The sequence below is a fragment of the Ochotona curzoniae genome, unplaced genomic scaffold, assembly GCF_017591425.1.
Source record: "Ochotona curzoniae isolate NIBS_2020 unplaced genomic scaffold, NIBS_Ocur_1.0 scaffold_4506, whole genome shotgun sequence".
NCBI classification, from domain to species: Eukaryota; Metazoa; Chordata; class Mammalia; order Lagomorpha; family Ochotonidae; genus Ochotona; species Ochotona curzoniae.
The window spans coordinates 45,122,764-45,148,917 of NW_024467119.1; the positions used below are offsets into that span (position 1 = coordinate 45,122,764).

The 26,154-nt window shown below is 40.8% G+C and overlaps 1 protein-coding gene across 2 annotated transcripts; it reads right to left on the minus strand.

The window, feature by feature from the left end:
* Positions 1–10,320: 10,320 nt before the first annotated feature.
* On the minus strand, positions 10,321–24,936 carry ETNPPL (ethanolamine-phosphate phospho-lyase). Of its 2 annotated transcripts, none has more exons than XM_040966809.1 (13): positions 24,672–24,936; positions 22,606–22,724; positions 22,236–22,395; positions 20,869–20,943; positions 19,734–19,824; positions 18,282–18,398; positions 16,306–16,388; positions 15,337–15,562; positions 14,269–14,423; positions 13,564–13,653; positions 13,239–13,369; positions 12,019–12,086; positions 10,321–10,895 (listed from the first exon to the last, which is right to left on the minus strand). In XM_040966809.1, the coding sequence occupies exons 1-13, from the start codon at positions 24,725–24,727 to the stop codon at positions 10,767–10,769; spliced, it is 1,500 nt and encodes a 499-aa protein (XP_040822743.1). In that variant the 5' UTR covers positions 24,728–24,936; the 3' UTR covers positions 10,321–10,766. The 2 variants fall into 2 exon arrangements, with proteins under 2 accessions (XP_040822743.1, XP_040822744.1); XM_040966810.1 differs by having other exon boundaries at positions 22,236–22,367; positions 22,602–22,724.
* Positions 24,937–26,154: the final 1,218 nt, after the last annotated feature.

Sequence of the window (26,154 nt, forward strand, 5' to 3'; positions counted from 1 at the left end):
AGGATCCCAAGGCTTTAGGTCTTCCTCCACTGCTTTCCTAGGCCACAAGCAGGGAATTGGATGGGAAATGAGGCTGCCAGAACAGAAACTGGTCCCCATATGGGATCCCAGCATGTTCAAGGTGAGATTTAGCCACTAAGCTATTTTGTTGGGTCTGATGCTGCTCTTCTGCTGGTAGGGTATCCACCCTTCACCATCTGGTAAATGTCCACTCTTTCTGACTATGGAGACTTTGGAACTTCTCTGGATATAGTCAAATGCCCTTTTTCAATGCTCCCATAGCATTCTTTATGTGCTTGCTGATTTATAGCACTTCCACCTGTGAATGCATTGTGCTGGTGACATCAGCTGCTCCAGGTAAGAATAGCAAAACCATCCAACCAGCACTTGCCAAGGGCATGGGTGATCATCTGTGCCCTCTTGCCTCCAGTGACTGGTACCATCTTTCCTTTTCTCCTCAGGCAGTATGCAGAAGGACTCTGATATGATTCATCTACATTGCAATTTACCAAGCAGCTATAGCTTAATCATAGGCTGCCAAGCCAGAGAAAAGACCTCAGGAGTGGCTGGCACAGAAGATGGGCTGTTAGATCCTCTTAGAGCACTTTGCATAGGGATGCAAACACAACAAACCAGTCCTGGCTTGGGAGTAGTTTTAGAAAGAAAGATGTGGGAATTCTGTATCAGGGCAAGTCAGCTAATGTTTACTTTTCAACAAATGATCTCAAAGTTCCTTCTAAAAGGACACAACAATGAGACACAAAGTGTTTGAACTTGTCACTTAGCAGAAGCAGAAATTTGTTCATTGATAATTCATCCTGACCCTCTTATTCTGGGGCGCAACAGTGTTCCTTGTTACCCTCTTTCATCATTGTAATCTCTACAAATCTCTAGAATATTACAGAAGAGAGTTGAAAAAACCTTAATGATACAAATATTATTAGATTTAGAGGAGATTTTTAAAATTTTGATAATCTTTACATAATTTATTAGGGCACAAAGGGTTAAGGGCTACAGGAAAGTGGGTAAGACCATTATTTCCACATTATTTTTTTTTCTGTATCTGGGGTTAGGGAAGAGTAAAGGGAGAAACCCACCCAGCCTTCCACCCATCCCAGGTCCACGACATGCAGCATGCTCCGAGGGTCCTGCTCAAGTGGTTTTGATAGTCAACAGTTCTGAATTGCTGCCAATCTTGCCATTCCAAACACAATTAAATCTCTCCAGAATCCACTGGCTGACACAGACTACCTTAGAGTCTCTGTTTGCCCAAATTTTTGCTGCCAACACATGGCTGGGGTAGATATCAATTTGTTCTGTACTCTCTCCTGTTATGGTACCAGGTGTCTTTTGCAGGTTCCATCAGACTGCCATATCTGCCTTGTGCACTTGGTTTTGCTGTCTACTGTCCCATCTGAGCCTCTGAGGAAGCTCAGCTTTGACACTTGCACTCCATGGTCAGATCATGGAACCTGCAATTTAAAGGAGAATTTCAATAGCCCACTTATACCTAGATAGGTCATTCAGGCAAAAAATCCACAAAGAAACAATAGAATTAAACTTCCTTGCAGACATAATGGATGTAATAGACATCTATAAAACATTCCAACCAGTAATTGGAAACTCATATCTTTTTATTGGATCAAGGACCTAGAGCTGCACCTAGAAATCATAAAACCATTAAAAGAAAACATGGGACACACTCTACAAGATATGAGTTGCCAAAGACTTCTTAGAATAGTCACCACAGGCGTAGGCAATCAAAGTCAAAATAAATGTGACTACATCAAATTAAGAAGCTTCTGTACAGCAAAGGAAATGGTCAACAAAGAGAATAAGCAACCAACAGAATGGGAGAAAATCTTTGCATACTACTCAACAGATAGTGGACTCATATCCAGGATTTACAAAGAACTTCAGAAACTCAACAGCAGTGAAACAAATACCCCTATTAAGAAATGGGTGAGGACCCAGCACAAAGCTTAGTGTCTTAATCCTCGCTAACATTCTTCTGGGATCCTATATGGGTGCTAGTTTGTAACCCAGCTGCTCCACTCCCCATCCAGCTTTCTGCTTGTGACCAGGGAAAGCAGTGGAAGATGGCCCAAAGTCTTTGGACTCTGCACCCACGTGGGAGACCCAAAATAGGCTCCTGCCTCTTAGCTTCAGATCAGCTTAGCTCTGGCTATTTCAGAAACTTGGGGAGTGAACTGGCAGATGGAAAATCTTTCTATCTCCTTCTCTCTGTATGTCTGCTTTACCAAGAAAAAAAAAATTAGAAAAAAATAAATTGGTGAAGGAAATAAACAGATATTTTTCAAAAAAGAACAAATTCAAACAGCATATAGATATGTGGAAAAATACTCAGGCTCCCAAGCAATCAGGGAAATACAAATAAGAATTACATTGAGGTTCCACCTAGCTCCAGGGAGATCAGCCCACATTTCAGAAATCTAATAGCATGCTTTGGAGTGGATGTGGGGAGAAAAACACCATACTTCACTGTTGGTGGGAGAGTCGGCTAAAGCAGTATGGAGATTAATAAGACAACTGATAGTTGACCTACAATATGATCTAGTTATTCCACTCCTGGGAATATATCTAAAGGAAGTATAATGTACTGATAAGAAAGTGACCCTGTGTTTATAGCAGCACAATCCACAATAGAGAATATGTGGAAACAACCCAGATGCCCATTGATAAAGAAATTGATATGTCTACTCCACAGAATACTACTCAGCCATTAAAAAGAATGTAATTCTTCCATTTGCAGCAAAATGGTCCCAACTGGAGGGCATTATAATCAGTGAAATAAGCCAATCCCCAGCAGACAAATATCAAATTATTTTTATAAAATGGAAGGCAAGAGAACTCTGCCAAACTATGAGACCAGAATGATCTTGATTCCAGTACTAAACAAATGCATAGTAACAATTACAAAACAAAATTCAAGACCACCATCCCTGATGAATATAAATGCAGAATTTTTTTTTTACAAAATACCAGTAAGTTTAATCCAACAAATATTATAAAACTAATCATCCTGAATATGTGTCATTTATCCCACATACACAGGGATGATTCAACGTACACAACTCGGGAAATATAACACATCACATAAACAAAAAGGGAATAAAATTTACATGATCATCTCAATTGATGCAGCAATATTAGTGGTTGAAATGTAACACTCATTAAAAATAAAACATTTAAAAATTAGGTACAGAAGGACTATAGTTCATCGCAATAAAGGTTACACACAACTGGCATCACATCTACTGAGTAAGGAAATGCTGAAAGTATTCCCTCAAAGATCTGAAACCCAGCAAGAGAGTCCACTGTCAATGCTTAGTTGAAATATTTTACTGGAAATTTAAGCCAGCAGTTAGCCAAGAGGAAGAAACGAAAAGCATACAAACAGGAAAGGAGGAAGTCAAATTGTCCCTTTCTGAAAATGACATGCTTCCATATGTAAAGAAATTAAAGACCTTTTCAAAAGCATTTTTTTTAAATTTGTTTGAAAGGCAGAGTAACAGAGGGAGAGAAGGGACAGATCTTGAATCCACAGGTTCATTCTCCAAGTGCCTACAACTTCCAAGGCTAGGCCAGGCAGAAGGTGGTTTCCAAGGGATGCTTTTTGATTTTTTATTTTAAATAACCTTTTTTTGAAATTTAATGTTAAGGTTTATTTGAAAGGCAAAATTAGAATGAAAAGTAGAAACAGAGAGAGAAATCTTTCAACCCTTGTTTCATTCCCCAAGTGTTCACAACACTCAGAATGGGACTGTTGCAAAGGCAGGAGCCTGGAGCTCCCAATGTGTCTCCCAGTGGGTGCAGTTGGGCCATCTTCTGCTACTTTCCCAAGCACAACAAGAGGGTGCCAGATCGGAGAGGGGAGCAGTTGGACACAAGCAAGTGCCCATATGGGATGCTTAGCTTACTTACACTACAGCCTCAGCTCCTAACACAGTCTTTCTATTTATTTACTTGTCTTCACATTTTGTCAAGTGTATTTTTCTCCATTGTTAGCTCATCAAAGTATTCTGATGAAATCTATGTGATATTCTGCTCAGAAGCAATTTTTCCTCATTTTATTTGTTTCTAAAAATCTACTTATTTCTTAAATTTTAGATTGACCTATAATACTTGTATATCTTATAAAGGACAGTATGATATCTCAACACACATACAAAGCTTAAAACTGTCATACAGGCAGAGAGCCTTTCCATTTCCTCATCTGTTCTTTGTGTCTAGAGCCTATTGGCTCCTCCCTTCCAGTTCTTTATACAGAGCACAATACATCATTATGAACTACAGTTGCCTCACCAGGTTGTGGAACATGAGAATTCATAAGCTCTACCAGACTGCCTTTATTTACACCTTACTCAATCAACCTACATCCTTCCCTTTCTCTAGTATCTGCTACTTGGACTCTATACATTTATCCACCACACATGAGAAGGAACACTTAACGCAATGATCTCCAGTTCTATCTATTTTGTTCTAATTTTTCAGGGTTTCATTTTTATTTGCAACTGCTAAACACTATACCATTGTGCATATATACATGCAAACACATATAGCTAACACATTTTCTTCATCCTTTCATCTATTGGTGGATGTCTAGATTGATTCCACTTCTTCACTATTGTGAATAGTGTTGCAATAAACATTGGTATGCAGGAATCACCTGAATATGCTGATTTCATTTCCTTTGTATGTACACCTGAAAGTGAGATATTAGGGTTATATGGAAGATCTATTTTCAATATTTGAAGGAATCTCCACACTGTTCTCCATCATGGCTAATTTATGAGAACTAATTTATGTTCTCACTAATAATGTATTAGAGTTCACTTTTCTCTACATCACTACTAGCATTTTTTTTTTTTTTATCTTTTAAACAATATGCATCCTAATTGGAGTCAGAATACACCTTGTAGCTTTGGGTTGTTTCATTGATAGCAGGATGGCGGTGAAATTAAACATTTTCCATGCATTTGTTAGCCATTTGCTTTTACTCTTTTGAAAGATGTGTATTCAGATCCTCGCCCATTCCTTGTGTGTTTCCTTTGCTATGTAGAACCAGAATTTATTAGGAAGGCAACTGCCTCCTTCCTCTGCCTCTTCTGCCAGTTTTAAAAGTCCTGACAGTAACTAGTCTTTTGGTGCTTTGTCTTAAATCTTTTTTTTTTTCCATCATCTGGACTCCCCCGGTGCCACATTTTCCACTTCCTTAAGTTTCTTATTTTTTTTTTCCCTACTCTGGCCAAGATAAGCCTCTTTGCCACCTGACTCAAAAGATGCCCATTTTCCTGCTCACTAAGTTTCTGTACCAACAAACTTGATCTACTATCAAGATAATCTTGTTCTACTGTCAGGGCAAATTTTTGTCTTGTTAAATTCATTAGGTTCTCCAATCACCACCATCCCCATCTCATTTTTATTCCAGGACCCTCAAGGACAAAATATCTTGTGAACATCTGCTGTGTTTTCTAAAATGCTGTAAATTGTGACATTGTTATTGTGACCATGAGTATTTTAAGTCTTTTGTTAGCTACAATACCGATTCTTTCCTGAAAATACTTGCAGTTACATTTATGGAGTTACGGTCTATGCTTTAATGTTTATCTACCTGGTTTAGAGATTTTCCTTAGATTTTCAGCTTAGATTTTTTTGCTTTAGATAAAACCATTACCCGTTTCCTATTTAATTTCTTTGAAATTAGAGTTTCACATGCTCTTTTACTTAAATATGTTTTCCATTCATTTAGAGGTTTTAGAGTATCGTTTCAGTACGTAAATTGAGGGAACAAGTTGGTAGGAGAGAAAAAAATGTGGAGGAAGTTATAAACATGAGAATATGCACTTGGTGAGGATTCTTAAGATTTTTTTTTTTTTTTTTTGATAGAAAGAGGAACTGAGAAACTGTAAGAACATTGTAGAAGTTTTGTGGAAGTTGAATGTTGAGTTTTAGACTGACTGAGATTAGAAGGGAATTATACCTGCCTCATCAAGGACGTCGAGAACCGTATCACAATTGCCAAAGAGATCACAAGGAAGGTGAGTGCCCTTGGAGGCTGAGAACTCTGAGGTCAGTCCTTTCCTATTGAATTTCCCACATGGGATTGAAGCAGCCCAGATCCCTGCCCATAGGGTCTGGTGACATCGGAACTTCAGCCAGGTGCCCCGGGTGGCACCTAGAGACAACTGGACTTGGAGGAGGAGCTTTCTCTAGTTCTTATCAAGCTCCAGCCTTGGCTCCCAGCCCTCTCTTACACCGATCATCAGGGTTGCTTGTGAGCCCCAAAATTATTTTAGATAGAGACTAATAAAGGCCAGCTAACTGATAATCACTCAACTTGTACCTAACTGATCAGGCCTCCTATTTGGCTTTCAGATAGACAGAGAGACATGGATATAGAGCATTTGGAACAGTCAGAACAAAGGCCAATTAACCTATAATAGCTCAGCCTGTACTTACTGGTCAGGCTCTCTATTTGCTTTTTCTGGACTTTACTAGGTTAGGATGTAGAGTTAAATTCTTCCTCATTCACTAAGTTGTTGGGGATTTCCCTGCTCACCTGCCTAAAACTTTTCTATTCCTCAATTGTTAAATGCAAAGTTCTGTAAAAACTGTGCTTAATTACTACAAACTGCAAAGTTTAAATTGTGGGTTAAGAATCTCCCTGAAAAGCTTTTATCAATTTAAAACTGTTAATGTTAAGCAAGATGCAACTGTATAGAAACCTTGATTGTACTCAGCTGTTATATGTGATGGATGTTAATGTTGATCCTTTCACTGCTCCTGTACCACTCTGATTTAGGTTAAACACAAAAACATGTTAGCTTGGGAGAAATTATAGCTGTTATTTTTCTACCTTCTACCAAGGACCCCTAGATGCATCTCCTGGAGAATACCTGGCTGCTGTGGCCCCCTCTCTCTGCCCCTTTCTCAGCAGGAAGTATCCAGAGTGATTGCCAGCCCCTATCCCTCACAGGCAGCCAGGGTCCATTCTTTGGGAGAAAAAGGATGTTGAGGAGCTAGATGGGATGATAGGCAGTTAGGGTATGTGGTCCCTGGGTAAGTCATCTTTGTATAATATATAATATTGTTTCTCCCCATTTTTCTACTCCTCCACGAGCATATTCCCCCTAGCTACATCTTTCAGGTCTAATTTTACAAAACACAGAAGGGGGATTTGTAGGAGGACATTGTGACCCTAGAAGGTCAGGGAGCACAGGATTACAGTTGATTGGCTAATATTTGCATGAGAACAACCGAATGGCTACCTTTTGTATACCTGATTGGATATCATTTGTATAAAAACAGTTGAATGGACAGTATGTGTGTGAGAACACTTGGTGGAATATACATGACAAAAGGAGTTCCAAACAAAAACAGAAACTGTTACTGGGTTTTGTTGATGAGCTCAATACTTCCTCCCTTATCCAATATGACCCTCAGTGTATAAAGTCTGTTGCCACTAATAAACTTCAGCTTTGAGCATCAAAAAAAAAAAAAAAAAAAAACCCACTTCCATTAATTCCTATTTGACTTTTATTGGATTTGTAATTAGAACCTAAAGGAACGAGTAAGGCGGTCAGTGCTACAAGTGTTTACAGACAACACCATTGGTTTAGATGGGCCCTTGTGAAGGACCTAAAGGATGTATCTCTACATGGGGGAGGAAAGATAATTCAATATGTGTATGATTTGTTCATTTATACCCCTACAAAAGACTCTAGTTAGGAGAATTTGTCCAGCATCCTAACTTCCTCATAAAATGGGACTGCTAGGGAAGCAAGGAAAAAGTACAACTGGTCTAACAAGAGATGAAATTTTTAGGGATTATCCTCACCCTTGTGGAACAGAGACTGGTCCCAGAGAGGACACACGCCATAGAGCAAATTACTAGCCCTACAAATTTAATCTTTAACAAACAGGTTATGGATCCCTAAGAATGAACAAATAGCAACACCTCTCTATTAGGGTTTCAAAAGCAAGCCAGACAAGGTCTTTTCCTATGGGAAAGAACAAAACATAGTCCTCACACAGGTAAAGGCTGCCGTGTTTTGGGCTCCCATGCCAGTGTTGCCAAGCTCAGTTCTTTAAGTCAAGAGGACTTAGAGATGCTAGCCGGGGTTGGAGGGCATCCACGCCACGCTCCAAGAAGAATGGTGCTTTTAGGCCAAACCGCACAGGATAACTCTATATTCAGTGCAAGATGCACTGAATAAGATAAGATTAAATAATACCAGGACTAGCCTATATGCTTACATTTTTTTTTAAAGATTTATTTTTATTATGTTTTTATTGGAAAGGCGGATATACAGAGAGGAGAGACAGAGAGGAAGATCTTCCGTCCGATGATTCACTCCCCAAGTGAGCGCAAGGGTCGATGCTATGCCGATCTGAAGCCAGGAGCCTCTTCCGGGTCTCCCACGCGGGTGCAGGGTCCCAAAGCTTTGGGCCGTCCTCGACTGCCTTCCCGGGCCACGGGCAGGGAGCTGGATGGGAAGCAGGGCTGCCAGGATTAGAACCGGCGCCCATATGGGATCCCGGGCGGGCGTGCAAGGCGAGGACCTTTAACCACTTGCACCACCGCGCCGGGCCCCCAGCCCTCTCTTACACCAATCATCAGGGTTGCTTGTGAGCCCCAAAATTATTTTAGATAGAGACTAATAAAGGCCAGCTGCTGGGATTAGAACCGGCGCCCATATGGGATCCTGGGTGTGCTAGGCGAGGACCTTAACCACTTGTGCCACCGCGCCGGGCCCTATGCTTACATTTTTAACATAAAGTCTGGCCACAAAAACTTCCAATTATTGCCCTTCCTTGGCACTACTGATTCTACAATTTCATTGCTTCTCTCTGGCTCATATGTCTTTAATATCTCTGTCCATTTCAATTCTAGATGGTCATGATGCAAGGCTTCCAACCAGACTCTGTATCTCAGGGCAAATTATTTCAAAATCAGGTGTCAGCATGCTTGGTTTCCCTTGAACCTCTCTTCTTGCCTTCTAGGCAGCCGTCATCTTACTGTGTGTTTGTGATTGTGTAAGCTTTTCTTTGTGTGTGCACAGGGAGTGATAGAGAGGCAGAAAGGAGAAGTGGTACAATGCTCCCTCTGTGCTTTCTCCTCTTATGAGGACACAAATCCTATTGTCTAAGGCCAGGCTCCACCTAGGACCTCATATAATTTTAATTATTTTTTTTATAGACCCTGTCTCCAAAGAGAACCACATGGGGATTAGGGCTTCAACATATGCATTGGGAGGGGAATACTGCCACAATTCAGTCCACAGCCCTCAGTTGCTTTGACATTTATGGTTTTTCATTTATTTTCATCTTATTTGAGAGACACAGAAAGAAATACTTCTGATCTGCTGGCTCACTTCCTAAACACCTGTGTGAGCCAAGGCTGAGTCAGGCTGAAGCCAGCAGACTGGCTGTCAACCCAACTTCCCCATGCAGGTGACAGAGACCCAGGGACTGAGTCATTATCTGCTGCTTCCCAGGAGGTTCTATGATATCAGATCTGGGGTTCTGGGCAACCAAAGTGAGGGTACGATGCATAGGCATACTTTTAGGAGTAAAAAGCAGCATGCATTTTTATAGCATTTTATGAACTCAAGCAAGAGGAACTCTTTACAATTAATTTCTCCCTCCATTTCCCTGTTAATTGTTATGAAAAGGCTATGACAAGATTATGATCTCTTCCATATAGAATGAAAAATCAAAGAGATAATGTCTACTAGGAAACAATAGAGAAAGAATGGAAAACAGGTCAACGTTAAAAACCCAGTCTTTTCCAGTTTGGTATGTTAGCCTCTGAATATCTGTGCTACTGTCCCCATAACAGAGACCCGTAGTATCCTAGGTCTCCTCATTTTTCTTTCGCCAGTGTGTAGGGCCAGAAGTGTGTGTGTATGTGTGTGTGTGTGTGACCTCTGTGCTCTTATTGGAGTGTGTGGAGGAATGTACACAAGTGATGACAAACAAGATGGCCGTGACCGCTTCTAAGATAGCTTTCTAACTGACAAGTTAGAAACTGGCTTGCTGAAGGGCACTCAATAGAGAGTATGCAGAGCTCCTGCTCTGGCTACTAGCTGATGTTCCAGAAACATCTTTCTGTGAGTATTTATGTAAATGATTTGTTCTCTATCCCAAAGGATGGTGATTAACCACATTTACTCCCAAAGTTGTGAACTGCTCATTCACTTTTTAATATTTGCTACATGTAACTTCTTCCAAGTGATTTTTATCACCCTAATATTTATGTTTTCTTATAAAAGGATAAACACTTTTCTAGTAAATTTTTGATTGATCACTTTTTATTTTTATTGCAGTCCATAAATATGCTTTGACATAACAAATCATTATGCAGTTCATTTCTTACGGCATAAAGCCTCAACAACGAAGGAACCTATTACATGTGACCTTGTCATTTCAAACATGAAAACATAAAGCATAACTATCAACCTGAGTTTGAATTTGCAAGCTTAACTTTCATGGAATAAATTAAGTACCTTCAGAAATCTCTAGTAAGGAATTCATAGGCTAGAGGCTGAACTAACAATCTTGACATGGGTTGATTATGACTTGGTTTGTTCTTATGACTCACCATTTTAGTTACACATCTAAGCTGAATGAAACTTCTACCTTGGGCCATTGGGGTACAACAGAGCCATTAACTGACGAGACACCCATGTATACATCATCTGTCCCTCTGGACACTGAGCTGGCTTTGCAGTTCTCCTCTTTCATGTCTTGAGCCGCTTACTGAGCAGAGAACACGTGTCGGTGCACAGCCCATTTCTCTTTCTGCCAGGATTTTCCCTGGAGTCAGCAGTGCTGTTGTCGAGCAATTCCATGTGTGCTCCTTTAGGCACCTGTGGCCAGAAACACAGAAAACCATGGGTCTCCACTTCGCAATGCACCTAGCCTCTGCAGGCCTTATTTTCCATAAGAAACAACATAAAACAACAACAGAAAACCATAGGAAAATTCAAAACAACACAAACAGGTACTATAATACTGGTGGCTGTTTCTGTCCAACCCCCTTATTAATATCTTCAATATACATTTAAAATGTAATGTCAGTGAACACGTGCTACTCTGGCTAACTCGAGAGTGAGAGTATGTGGGTGACTTTTTTTGTTGTGTAAGACCGTTTCTAATGTGTGGTGATTCTGCTGTGGCCTTCACAATCTATCCTTGAACATCAGACAATAATGGATTTCTAGACTTGGTTTGTGTCATGGAAAATACAGAAGTGGACTTGTTAGCAAATCAGTTGCTCTCAAACAGTCTGGTGTTTTCAAATCACGGAAAGCATTTCTTGGCTGCCCTGAATGTGCCAGAAGCCTCTCAGCACAGAGTGTTCCTTTACGCATGTCAGTCATAAACAAACAGAAAATTATGCAACAAAGCCACTCCAGTTTTTGGTTTTCTAGTTCCTGCCCCCAGGGCACTCTTTCAGACACCCTGAGCCACTCAGGGAGAGAGTGGGAAAGACTTTCTGTTGGAAGCACATCAAATGCAGAAACTAGGCCACCCCTTGCCAGAAGGTTCCCAGGCCCCAGTTGGCTTTGGAAGCTTACATTTCAGTTCATCTGGGAGCCTGGCTTTGGCAGTTTGGATCCACACTTGTAATACTTCTGCCAGGAGTAAGAGTCATGTGCAAGAATAAGAGGCAGTGTCAGGTGGTCTCAGTGCAGAAAAGCAGGAGTCCACACTGCCATGACTGTCTCTCTCTACAGCCCAAGCCCTGAACCAGGCCAGTGGAAATCCTACTGGCATGGCTGTAACCACTTTCCTTCTCTTGTGCCAAGACAGAGCTTTCAAAAGCAAATGATGCACTCAAATTTTCCACCATAAACCAACCCTGACATAGGATGTTTTTGTCCCAATGGTTACTCAGCTCTTTTTTTTTTTTTTAAAGATTTGCATTTCTTTTTCTAAATCCCCAAAGTTTTAAGCAACTTCTCTTCAAATAAAGGAGCTGGTTCTCACCTTTGCTGTGCATGGAGCTGTTGCAGAGACCGCACTCTCAGTTTTGGCTCCCAAGGTTTCCTCTAAAGCTACATCAAAAAAAGATACAAGGGGAAAAACTGAATGAAATAAAAATCGTTACCCTGCCCCTTTATGGGTATTTATAAGGATGCCCTTAATGAAGAATAAAGAAATGAATATAGTACATTTAACATGTGCCACTATTAAAATGGCTACTTTTAAACCTTGATTGTAGTAATTCACCACTATCACTTACAGGGCCATTCTGCCTGTTTTATCTGTGTTCCACGTCACTCAGTAACATTTTGCTAGTGATCACAACCAGTCTTGGAGCTGACTGAGTCTCACAGCGACAGATCGCCCAGCCTACACTCTCTCTTGCACCTGGCCCCAGGACCAGAGGGCACAGCTTGCCAAGTTTGGGTGTGAACAAAAAAGTGATCCTTTGGTGTTTAGCTTAGGCCAACTTTCAAGTCCACATGAATGAACCATCTATTTAGTGTGCATATTCATTCCTGACTTAGCAGTCTGTTCTAACCTCTCAAATGTCAGAAGCAAATAGAGAAGTTGAATCTTAAAAAACAAAACTAAAGCCACAACAAAAATGACGTCATGCTTCAAGAGTGCTTTATGTCTTCCTATGTGGTTTTATGATTCAAATTTACTTTATAGTTCCATTTATGTTTATGCCAAAAGCCCAAATTAACCTGATTGTATAATATAAATAAAAGATAAATTCCCATGGTAGTCTATAATTCTGAATGACATGGTCGTGCAAAATTAAGTCATACTAAAACAAAGATGTTCTAATAATAATTTCAAAATTATTTAAAAGAGAAAGTAATCAGCTAAAATAAAAAGTAAAGAAATATGGAAAATTGTTAACCAATAGCTGATTGTTTTTAAAACAATGTGCCCTAATGAAAAAAATGCCAAAATGCCATATAGTTTAAGGAAAAGCTTCCTACTTATTTTGAAGCAAAGGCAGATGAAAAAGGTTGAGCTGTGCTATTTCAGCAAGAATTCAGATTTGGAGTTGCATAAGTACAAACCGAAAATTTCAATTAACGAAGAATCTTTTTGTCTCTTCTTAACTCTATAGCATACATTTTATGTCTTGTCCTGCATCACTTTGGTCATGAATGACAAGGTGCAAGGGCCATGTTTGACCAGAACCAGGAAGTGTAGGGGAGGTGCAAAGAGAAGCGCTGGGAACCAACCTGTTAAGATCCCATCAAGCTCATTCACCATAAACTTTGAATCTTCTTCGGTGAAGCACATGGGTGGTTTTATTTTCAGCACGTTTCTGTGTGGTCCGTCAGCACTGAGAAGCACTCCTTTTTCCTTCATCCTAGTTGGTTCAGGAAATACACAAGACTGGTGTGAGCATGGGGAAGTTAAGCAAATAATATTAAAGATGCCATATTGAATGTTTGCATTTGTCTTAGATTTTCTTCTTTTGGAGAGTGTGGAGAAAGTAAACAAGCTTCCAGGTGCGCAGGAACCTTGCAGCCGAGACACGCAAGGGGTTGGGGATGGACGTACTTGTAGATGATGTGCTGAGCTTCAGCTGTGGCAGGGGTCCTTTTCAAAGGGTCCGTCACTAAGTCAATCCCAATAAAAAGTCCAGCACCCCTGAGGGAGGCAGGAAAGAAGACCAGACATACACTGTGAAACACTGCATTTTCACAGAAAGTCATCACCTTTCCAAACTTTGATTTCAGGTGCAATGCAATGCCTATTAAAGGTAATTGCTATTGACTCTAACCCAAGCTATTGATCCATACAATGTTCCTAGTTGTGTCAAGCCTTTGAAAGAAGTTTTGTCCATTTAAAAAAATGACTTAATTGTAATATTGTAATATTATCTTTCATGCTCCTTAGGGTGTTAGTAGTTGTTAATATTCATATAACTCTATGAAAAATATCTACCTACTCAGAGTAGTATCTGAAATACTTTTCAGTAGATAATTCAGCACTAATTTCAGTTCCTTTCACCTTTTGGGTTTGAAATTATCCTAGCTTTACTGGAAAAGGCAAAGCATAAGGCTCAGGAAAGATACATGTCCAAATGTCAACAGTAATAATGACAGCTGCATTCTGAATTAAGAATAAATTTTTTCCTTGTTTTTTTAAATGTTTTCTGGGTTTGGTTTTATGTACTTTGTCTTAGATTTATAAGATAACATATAAGCTATATTCATATTGGGCAAAAGGATAAACTCTATGATGACTACATGATAAACATACCTAACATCGCCTATCAGAGTGTGTTTCGCCTTCTGTTTATTTAGTAACTCAGTAAGATAATTCCCTACTCTCAAGGCATTTCCTTGAAGGTCTTCAGTTTCAATTACATCCAGGACAGCCAAACCAACTGCACAAGACACCGGATTTCCTCCATACTGCAAAAAGATAAATGAGAATTAGTGGTATTGCTTCATTCGTGAGAAATCTGGCTCTCATGTACATATGCGAAGGAACAGTTTCAATCAAATATTCTCTTATTTGCTTCTTAGAGTTACAGGAAAATACCATTATATTCATGCAGGATTGAGTGATACATTATTGAAAATTATATTCTCCATGCTACATTATGGGGATGAAGGGCTATTGAGGAGTTTTTTGGTGCATTCAAATAAACAAACAAACAAACCAGAAATTGTATTGGGAAATAGACTTCAGCGTGTAATTCAGTGAGAAAAAAAGGGTATTTGCCCTTGAAGAGCTGTGTTACACAGCCAAGAAACAACATTTCCAAATAACTTACTGCCTTATCTTTGAGTGTGTCCTGTAGTTGTAACAAGTGCTTTCTTAAACACTTCACAAGCAATAATAATTTCGCTAAGCTTAAAGATTATGACATTTGAGTGTAAAACAAAGGAAATACAAGTTCCAACACATTAAAAAAATCTGTTATCTTTTGTAATATCTATGTAACACTTACCACACTAATTAAGTTAAACACTTTAAAAGTGTTTTGGAGATATGATACACAACGAACAAAATCCTATCAAATATTATAGAAATATCATAACCTTTGGAATAAAGCAGGGCAGCCACCTATCTTTGGAAGAATTAGTGAGACTTTGGAGAATTAGTTTTGGGAAAGAGGAAAGATACACAAAGGGGAAAAAAAATACAAGAATCCATCATTATGCCTGGCAGAATTAGCATTCAGCTGAATCTAAATTTGGTGAGGCTCCTAGGATGATAGCTGGTATACTGACCTGTTACATTGACCAATTACATAGGCAAGAAGGTAGGAATGTGAGTTATTTTACAACGTTATTATTAAAGTGGGAGATGGAAATTTACCGTATTAAAATACTCCATCCCAGAGTTGCTGAAGGCTTCTGCAATTTCTCTGGTTGTCACCACACATGCCATCGGGTGGCCATTGCCCATTGGTTTTCCCATGGTGACAATGTCTGGAACAAAGTCTTCACCATGCATTTGGAAGCTCCAGAAGTGTTTCCCGACGCGGCCAAAGCCTACCTGTACTTCATCAGCTATAAACACTCCCCCTGCTTCACGTACATATCTGAAAAGAAAGAAGCAAGCTAATGTCTTCAGGTTGTTGAGAATTCCCATGCCCACCCACAGAGAGACAAAAGAAAAAACAATATTGTCAACCCAAAGCCTTAATCTTTCTTAGAAACATTTCTGGACTCAAGCCCCCACATAGATGTAACAACTTTGCAATATAATCACATAATTTCCAGATAAGACAGCAGTGGGGTTTTAAAAAAGTTCATGGAAAAAGTATCTTACAGAATAAATATGCAGGAATTTAAAATACTTTTGTACAAAAAGAAGCTTATCTTTTAACTTGATTTTTTTTTCTGTAAGTTTTGGGAGTACTCTTATGTGCTACATGATCTGAGTTTGTGTTGCTTAAAATAAATTATGTTGCAGAATTTTAAAAGTAGAAAGAGAAGGAAATAAACAAGTAGTTTTTTAAAGCAGGATTTATCATCAAATTTTAAAAACATGGATAAGACTGGGAGGCTTGGGCACCAGCCAATAAGACAAGGGGCTGAGCTGGGCATAGCAGCAGAGTTCTGGAGGTGTCCCTGGGTCAATCCTCTACATGTGAGGACTTTTTGATGGGTGATCTTAAGGAAGGCTGAAGAAGCATCCCAGAGTCCTGGGATGACAGACACTCAGGGGTAGATATTAATCAGCTAGCCTGGAAATACTCCAATATTTTAGCAAGTAGTATAGCCCTACAGAATAGCCACAGTGCCCTGAGTTTGACCAAGGAGGCCCAAGTCAAGTACATACTCTGCCACTTTCTGGAAGTAGCCTGCTGGAGGAATTATTTGTCCGCCACAACTCTGCATGGACTCAGCAATAAAGGCAGCAATCTACACAAGAGAAGATGGGGTCAAAGTCTATTAGGTCCCCCTCCTCCCCTCTAGAAAAGAGGATTTCTCACAGGACAGGTTATTTTTTTTAAATGATGAGGAAGTAGCAAGTAGGCCATTTCGTTAAGCAGAAAGGAGACGATGTTGATGCTATAAAAGCAATGGATTTAAAGCATTGGTTCTGCACTCCTATGGTGTGAATGAAGTTATCGGGAGAAATGGTGGACATGAGAGAGTGACTTCCATTTCTCCACATTTAAACACAGTGGTTTCATTAGGATGAACTCAGTGAGATTGATGTTTTGATCAATCTTTGATATGATTCTCTAAAAATGTCACAGTTTCAAAGTAACCAGGTTCACCACCGTGTTTGTTTCTCCAACTAGATGAAATAGGACTGCCTGAGGCTGAAATTTGCACCAAGGAAATGGGAAGGAAGGTGATTGTGGCCACACATTCTGGTTACTGTGGTATATTTATAGGTTATGGCCTGAAAAAGGCTTAATGTAACAATTAGGCAATTCACAATAGGAACTACAGATGAAGTGCTCTAGGGACTAATAAAGAAGAAGTAGGAAAGAAGTAAAAATGAACCAAGAAGAGAAAACACAAAAAGAGAAAGAAATAAATCAAGAAAACCAAGGTTGAGTTTAGTCAACTCTTCAATAACTATTATCTTAGGCTAGATTCTTCTTCTTTTTTAAATCAAGTTCCTTCACTATGCAATCAAGCCAACAGGCACAAGAAATTCCTGTCCCCAAATTCAATGACTTTATCCATCCAACTAATATTCATGGGTACTCATATTTTCCTTAGTGCTTCACTATCAGCCTGATGACATCAAGCCAATAACAGCTGTTGGTGAATGCTGTTAGTTACCCAGATTTCCTTTCAGCAGCAAATATGCTCTTGTTCATGTCAATGTTCCCCTGCAAGCACTATCTAACATTTGTGTAAACAGATGCACATTATATCTGAAGAGGAAGTGCATGAAGGGACTTCCTTCACAACAGGGACAGCCACCTGCGCAGAGATATCGCCTAAGAAGATACGGAAAAAAAGAATGGTGTAGCAAGATAAGGAAGGAACAATTAAAAATGTGAATATTTTGTCGTGAAGATAAAAATATTTTAATCAACTGGCAAAAGCAAAATCTTTAAGATTTTGTTTTCTGACCCTCTTCCCACTAAACCCAGTTTCCATGTTATAAGCCAGTTGAAAGGCAAACTATTGTCACTTGCATTAAAAACTTATATAAGCCGTCCCCAAGTAGGATAAGAACTGAAAAGTAAACTCAAGACAGTCAGGTGAAAACTGAGAAAACATAAACCCCTTTTTTTGCTGTCAAGGATTCTGCTTCTTGTCTTTGATGTTCATATCTGGGTTGGGAGAATATTTTTCTGCCTTGGCTTGTGCAGGTGCAGACCAACCTCAGCCTCCATGGCTTAAGGAAGATGTAAACCAGCTCAAGGGATACACTGACATTCTCCAGTATGTAAGTCACATGCGGCCCTGCTATGCCAGTTATATTCTGTTTCCTTGCTAACCACTCATGTTGTTCTGGGTTGTAGCAGCCAGTTTCTGAACTATCAACACTTTTAATTTTCTCTTCCCTTACCCTTCTTTACTAGACCTTGCATGCCCCCAAAGAGGTCAGAATTAGGCCACATGTTCTGCAATGGGCATAGCTATTGCCTGTCCAGGATAAATGAAAGTCAACAGTCTTGCAAGAGGCACGGATGTAATAATGCACTTCTTGAAATAAGAACCAAGTGAAAATGTAACCAGAGAGCAACAGAAAGGACATTTAGAGCTAATCCTTTTTCTATCTCCCCATGAGTAACAACAGTTTCAATTCATTTCATGAAAACTGTTGTTTCTCAAAATACAAACCTTCCTTCCACGGGCATGAGCTTTTTCAATAATGTTCTTCACTTCAGCTGCGTAGGCACTGGCAGGGTCTGCGTGGCTTTCTCGGTATGCGCCTCTGTAAGTATCTGGAGTCGGCACCTGAAAACATCCAATGAAACAGCTTCTCATCACTTGTCTCTTAGACAGACAAACTTTGTAAAAAGACATTAACCTGCAAAGGCCAGTTAGAAAGGAGATTCCCATGAATTCATTATTTTTCCCTTAATATTTCTGAATTGGGTAAAGAGCTGAGAGCTTTGAATTTTCAGTAGAAGCCAGAATATGGTCCCAGATCCTTATAAATCAAGACTGTAGCCCTATTCACAGAAACAGCAAGTCCCTGTGATCACAGTATTTGAAAAGGTGAATGAATGGGAACTGTGATTATTCATTATATTACAAACTCTAATCACTCAAAAATGAAAGAATGTCATAAGAAAGAAAGAAAGAAAGAAAGAAAGAAAGAAAGAAAGAAAGAAAGAAAGAAAGAAAGAAATAGAGAAAGGAAGGAGGAAAGGAAGAAGGGAGGGAAGGAAGGAAGGAAAGAAGGAAGGAAGGAAGCAAAAAAGTGTTTTTTGGCATTGATTCCAGAGCAAATCTTGGGAGAAAGTGTTACTTTTCAAAAAGAATTTTTTCCAAAGCTTTAATTTACTTATTTGAAAAGCAATGACAATAAGGGATGGAGAAATATATATATATGTATGTAGAAAGAAAGAGAGAAAGAGAGAGAATGAATTTTCTATCCACTGGTTCAGTCTTCAAATGGCCAGGAAGGTTAGTGTGGTTCAGGTGAAGCCAGAAGCTAGGAGCTTCCTCTGGGTCTCCCACGTGGAGGGAGGGTGCCAAGCACTTGGGTTGTCTTCTGTTGCTTTCCCTGTAGCATTAACAGCGTAGCAAGTAGAGTAACTGGGACTCGAATCAATGCTCACATGTGATGCCAGCATTGCGAACAGCAGCATAACCTGTTATACCCCAATGATAGCCCTCTTAAGAAAGTCTTCTAGGTCTCAATTAATATAAACACACCAAATGAATTTCAGTGTTTCAGGCACTTAGTTAATTTTTTTGTTTTACTTAATAAATCATTAATAAGTTTAGTAAAGAACAATTAAAAAATTTTAATCTAGTTGTATATACACAATTCAATTCTAAGATATCAGTATAGAACAAAGTGATTGAGGACCAAGGAACAAGACAAAGACATGGTATCAAAAATAGCATACTTACTGCTCTTCTAATTTGCCTGCTGCAATACTTCTCAATTTCTAAGTTACATTCCTTCTCTGTCTAGCTCTTTGAATTTAGCAAGTCAACATAGCTGCTTTATATTATGGGTTTTTCCTTGTTTTCATTTTGATGAAAGGGTTGAGTTGGCTGACTACTGGGTGTCCTTCTAGGACTAACATCCTGATTCCGAGGTCCTAAGTTACTCACCACATGCACAAATTCCTTCTTGTCGTCTTTGCCCTTTCGAAATTTATATGGACTGATCTCAATTAAAGATGATAAGTGACCATGGTAAGCACTGAAAAGAAAGAACAAAAATTATTCCAAGAAATAGGATTTTTAACTAAAAAAAAATACCCATATATATTCATCCAGAAAAACCTGTACATTGGTGCCAGATTTAGATATGGGCTCTAATTTTTTATGGGAAGACTGGCCATTTAACATGTCTATTTTTCCTTATACATGTAATAGATACATGGGAAGCTAAATATGTATTCTCACAATTTATTTTCAGTAGGGAAAAAAACCCTTAACTTCTTTGGATTATATTATTAAATCATATCATCTACATGTGGAAAATTATTTTCCATATTGTGAAACTTTACACATATGTATTTTTCAAATGTATTTGATGTTTACATTTTAATACATTTTACAAAATCACTTTTTATCAGGACAGTTATGCACGTGTTTCTGATTGGGATAATTTCCAAAGAGAATCCAGTCACAAAAAGCAGTTGGGAAGCAGCACTTAGCTAGTGGTTAAGACAACCATTAAGGTGCCTGCAACCATGTCTGGGCATGCAGGATCAAGCCCTGGCTCTGCTCCCCATTTAGCTTCCTGCTAATGTGCACTCTGGGAGGCTCAAATAATTGAGTTCCTGCTGCCCACAGGGGGCATTCCGACAGAGCTGCAGTCTCCTGGACTGTCTTCAGCAACTGGGCAATAAACTAACAGATGCGGGATATTTGTCTCTTAAACAAATAAAATACTTAAGCCAACCCGTTATGGTGGATAATGACAATACTAAGTGAATACTTAGATTTTTAAGAATTTTTATTTTGACAAAAGATTGAGTTCCTTTAGGTAGTGGTTTAAGATAGCTAATTTAGAGTACTCCGATTCATGCGAGGCTCACAGAACTATAGCCACCCTAGAACCAGCACAGTTTCTTACTTGCAGGCACTAAGAAGAATTAAGTAGTCTTCAAATCTAATCTGGCCTTGGTAGCTTAATACAGAATCTTAAAAGTATTTTTCCATATATCCACTCTGTTCCACATGCACTTATGGTATTGATATGGGTAGGACACACACATCTGTCTCATCCAAGACTTACTGGTCAAGAGTGATCACATCTTGGTGGCCTCTGAACTGCCGAGCCAAGCGTAAGGCTAAGTCATTAGCTTCTGATCTGTTAGGATGACACAGTACAAAGAGGGGACATGTGACATCATTTCTTTGTGAAAAATTTCAAAATGTTAATTAGAGAAGTTGGAAGCTTCATTCCGTAAGAAGTTTATGAAGTTGTAGATTGAAGTCCTCTCGTTCCCTTCGATCTTGCCCACCCCCTACTCTTACTTCACCCTTCTCATTCAAGTTCTCCAGCTGTTTTTTAGTAAAGACAGACACCTGCAGAAATGAAAAAATGAAGTACATGAAAATAAAAGGAAATTAAGTTGCCTTTGCAAATTTGCCTAGTATAGCCACATCAACAGGAGGCCACCAACTTTGAGGACACGAAAAAGCCTGTATTAAACTTGAACTTCACTGGAAGAAAGGCAGCCAAAATTGACTGCTTAGCTACCAAACTGTATCGTATTGATCTTTTTTATTTGTTTGTTTGTTTGTTTGTTTTTATTGGAAATCAGATTTATGAGACAAGGAGAGACAAAGATCTTCTGTCTGCTGGTTCACTCCTCAAGCAACCTCAATGGCTGGAGCTGAGCCTAATGAAAGCTAGCAGCCAGGAGTTTCCTCTGGGTCTCCCACATGGATACTGTCCTCTACTGCTTTCCCAGGCCACAAGCAGGGAGCTGGATGGGAAGTGGAGTAGCTGGGATATGAACCAGCGCCTAGATGAGATCCTGGCACATGATCTTGGGTCCTGTTGTATTGCTCTTAACATTTAGTTTCCTTATCTGTCCCAGTTCTATTCCTGGTCCAGCTTCCTGCTGAGGCCCATCCTAGGAGGCAGCAGGCGATGGTGCATGTTCCTAGCTCCCTACACATTCATGCCAGATCCACACTGAGTTCTGGTCAACTGACTTTGGCCTTGGCGGGTACCAGCTGTTTCAGGTATTTGGGGAGTAAACCAGCAAATAGAAGATTGGATTGATCTCTATGTCTTGTCTCTTGTTCTCTTTGTCCTATTAAAAAAATTATTTTAAGTTGTTGCTTATTTGTTAGAGTCGTCTCTTGGCAAAAATCTCTCATTGATGTTGTGAAAGGACTATATTGGGCCTGTCAGTTCTCTAGTTAGTTTCTCTACTGTCTGAAGAGGGTGGCTTTTTTTTTCTTTTAAATCAGTTAGTTCAGAGTCATGTAATGGAACAGCAGACTGAGAATTTAGTCCTAATTTAGTGTGGTTATTCAGAGAATGGCAAGAATCACGTCTATGCTCCCCCAGAAATAAATAAATAAAAGGGGAGAGAGAGAGGACAGAGCTCAATTGGAATGGGAACCCTGTTAAAACCCAAAACCTACCCTGAATTTGTGAAATAACAAACGGAGAGTCTGTCCGGCAGGGTAGCTGTAAGGCGCCTGGCATACTCCACGATGTTGTCATGGAGGAACCGAGAGTTGGTGTTGAGCAGTTCCATCTGCTTCAGGGCAGCTCTGACCACCTCGGGGTGACAGTGCCCCACTGAAATTCAGGAGAGAAAGAGCCCAAGAAACAAGTTACAATTCTAAGCACCTGGGAAGTGAAAGTCCAGAAACAAGAAAAAAAAAATGAGTTCTTTTCCACGCTTTTCCCCCCCACTCCCTGCAAACTCCCTGTTAGAATTGCCGGTTTATCTGTGAAGGAGCTGTGGCTGCTGTGGTCCTCCACCATCTCCCTCGGAGGGATACTTACCGTGGGCGACGTTGTTGATGCAGTCCAAGAACTGCTGGCCCTTTTCGTCGTACATGTACTGCCTCTGGGCTCGCACTATTTTGATGGGATCCGCAGCAAAGAAAACTTTGCAGGAAGGCCTAAGAAGAATTGGAGCAAACACTTTGGTCTTGCACTGTGTTTTCCCTTCTCAAGGAAGGTCATCATCAGCAGAAAATCACAGTGGTACTTCACATTGTGTCGGAACATTTTATCTCAATCTCCTTTTTATGACACTGCTACAAGTTTGTTCATATTTGTGCATTTGTTGCATTAAATTTGCTGGGATTTGACAGTTCTATTTAGAGACCATTGAATTAAACTGCTTTCAGCTCTGATCACTTAAACCAAGAATTAATTTCCCTTTGGGGAACTTTTATTCTGTGAGAAAAAAAAATTTTTAAGGCTTATTACGTGTCAGAAACTGCTGTATATTTACAAATATGATCTCATTTCATGTTCCAGCAATCCTAGCAGATAGCAATTAACACAACTCTCTCATTATAGAGAAACAAAGTGACTTGATTAAGGTTACACAGCCAATGGAAAAAAATGGAATTTAAAGGCAAACTCGTTATGCACAATCCAAACAGAGTTATGCATAATAAGAGGTTCCCTTTCTCTCTGTCCTCCTTTTTTAAGGACTTATTTTTGTTTGAAAAGCAAGTTAGATAATGAGAGAAGAGAAAGAGAGAGACAGAGAGTGAGATATTGTACATCTGCTGGTTATGTCTGGCCACATCAGCCAGAGTTGAGCCCACTGAAAGCCAGGATCCAGGAACTTCCTCCAGGTCTCCGACATGAGTGCAGGGGCCCAAGCACTTGGGTCATCTTCTGCTTCTTTCCCAGGTTATAAATAGGGAACTGGATCACAAGTGGAGCAGCCAGGACTTGAACTGGCACCCATATGAGATGACCATTTCCCCTCTTCTTATCTAACACGTTAAGAAATAAGCAGCCGGAACCTGCTGGCAACAACAGGATGCTGGACTCTCTACCATTATCTATGCTTGCAATGTCATGATACACTTAAATAGCAGAATGATGGACTTGTGATTCTTGTTGAGGTAGTGTTGTAATAACACGAGAGAAAACAGTGAGGCGGAGGAGGAATGGGGAATCCCTGAGCTTATTGAACTGTATGATGAGAAATAAAAAAGAAATAAGCAGCCCTAAATACCAAGTACAAATAAATTAAATAGTGTGAAGGTATTATAGGAGCTCATTTTTATTCTCCTGTCACTTTCATTCTTCTGTATCATATGGTTTTCTATTTTTCAAAAGTTTACTTATTTGGAAGGCAGAGTAACAGATGTATATCAATATATCAAATAATCTATCTATCCATCTATCCATCTATCCATGATCCAGGGAATGATTCCCAGCTAGGACCAGAGCCTAGGCTGTGACGTGGGCGCCTCCGTGCACGATCATGTGGTCTGCGACAAGGCAAAGCACAGCAGAAACACAGAACACAGGAGGTCAGAATCCAAGTGAAGGCACGATTTGGGAGACCTGGGTGCCGACAGTGCATCTCCACCGAAGGAGGTTTCTGGCATACTAACCCTTCCTTTCCCACTCAAGCAAGCAAGACCAAAAGACTAACTTCAGGCAGAAATAAATAAATAATCAGAATTTGTTTGTATTCAGAGTCAACGGGGAGAAGGGTGGGAATGTGAGTTCAGTTTCTTAAAACATTCGAATTGGTGGCAGACGCTCGTTTCCTTTCCCGCGCCCTCCCGGCCTCCACCTTGTCCCCCTAAGAGCCCGGTCCCTTCAGCACCCCCAGCCTGCCCGCAGCCCCAGCTCGGCCACCGGGTGCTGAGCGCTCCACTGCATGGGCGCGAGCCGTGCCGCGCCGTCGCTTGCAACAGGTGCACCTCTGCGCGCCCACCAGACCCGGGGACCGCATCGCAGCCCCGCTCGCTGCGCCCCGGTGCGTGGGTCAGCGCTCGCTCGCAGGCTCCCTCTCCCACTCCAGCTCCTCGCCCTCAGCACGGCCTGGGGCTGCCTCTCTGGTGCACGTCAGCGGCCTGGGGCGCCCTTACCCGATGTGCTTCCCTCTCAGCGCCAGGGTGTCAGGCTTGCAGTACAGCTCGCACATAGTGGAAGGTGCTGGGTCACCCCTTTCTGCTCAGTGAACTTCTTGTTGCGGGCCTGGGGTGAGGAGCCTCCTTCCTTTAGTTATCCCTGCCTGGGCTCCGGAGGTCGCCGGTGTCATTAACCTTTAAAGTCTAGGGTCATCTCCCTTTTAAGTGTCGTCCTGCCTGCGCCCTTGGCCAAGCCCCTCCCTCCTACTCCCCTCCTCCGCCTGGTGCCTGGTGCCTGCTTGGAAGGTCGCAGGATTAGCCACTGGCTTGCCACAACCCCCGCCCCAGGCTGACTGGCTCTGGGCCCTGCCCTGTTCATGCCCACTGCCCCTCCTCATCCCCTGTGATCTCTTTCAGCTGGCCTTTTGTTTCCCCACTGACCTCTCCTGGTCCTGGCTCTGTCCCTCCTCTGCTTGTGAATTCCTTCTTCCCACTTCACTATGCGCTCCTTCTGGAGGGGGGAGCAGGGGGCGGTTCTTTTTCATATAAACATTTAAAGAAGTGCTCCCTTGGAGATAGCAAGGCTACGATTTTCTCCACTCCCACACTGCCCGGAGTCCAATAACAACCTGTCATTTACTCCACACAAGTAGCAAGTCACGTGAGAGATAACCAGGACTCAGCCTGTTATCCCAGTTGAGAGTGATGTATACAGTGTTTCTTTCAAACATCCACTTTAACAATAATTACAGTCCTCGTTTCTCTAGCTGTGCAGATTGCAGATCATAGTCTTTTATCTTCCTTCAAGCTTCAAAACAACCCCAAGGCATAAGCATAAGAGTTGCTTTTTAAGATATGGGGAAGGGGCGGTCATCCTGTTGCTAGTAAAGAACCTCAGTATCAAAATCCTATGTGACCTTTAGCTCTAATGGGTCCCAATTCTTATGAATCAAGGCCCACCTAAATCTAGTTATCCCACAGGTGGCACCAAGCAATGAAGTGGCTGCTTCGCTTAGTTGCTGGAGGCATGGGCTGTCTAGCCGAGACAGGTAGGGAATGTGTGTTATTTCCCATCACCTTGCAGACTATTGTGAACTTTCCCTCTTCAAGGTATTGTGAACTGCCCCTATAAAAATCCTGTGGATGTGCTGTCTGGACCACACTCCCAGGAAGGAGTGTTGGTTCTGGCCAGTTGACTGGCCAGGGTGTCAGCGAGCTTCCTGCTCTCAAGCAAGAACCGAGGCTTGGGATGTGCTGAGCTTCAATAAACGATCCTTGTGCACTTGGATCAACTTCAGACTAATGCTGATTTTTGGAGATCTCAAAATCTGGGCACAACAAACGGGGGCTCATCCGGGATCCCCAAAATGATCACAACTCCACTGGAGGAGCATGTGTGGTGAGTCTCACCTCAATTCTTTGCCAGCTAATTGTTTTGTCTTATTTTTCTTCTCTTTTTGTTTTTGGCTGATTTGGGGGTATTTTTTGCACCTAGTGAGGG

Excerpts from the sequence above, each read along its gene's own strand:
- ETNPPL (XM_040966809.1), bottom strand. The coding sequence starts at position 24,727 with ATGTGCGAGCTGTACTGCAAGCCTGACACCCTGGCGCTGAGAGGGAAG. Across the intron at positions 22,396-22,605 it reads CATCAACAACGTCGCCCACG|TGGGGCACTGTCACCCCGAG; the intron begins GTAAGTATCCCT and ends CCTGAATTTCAG. Across the intron at positions 10,896-12,018 it reads CAGCTCCATGCACAGCAAAG|GTGCCTAAAGGAGCACACAT; the intron begins GTGAGAACCAGC and ends TTCTGGCCACAG.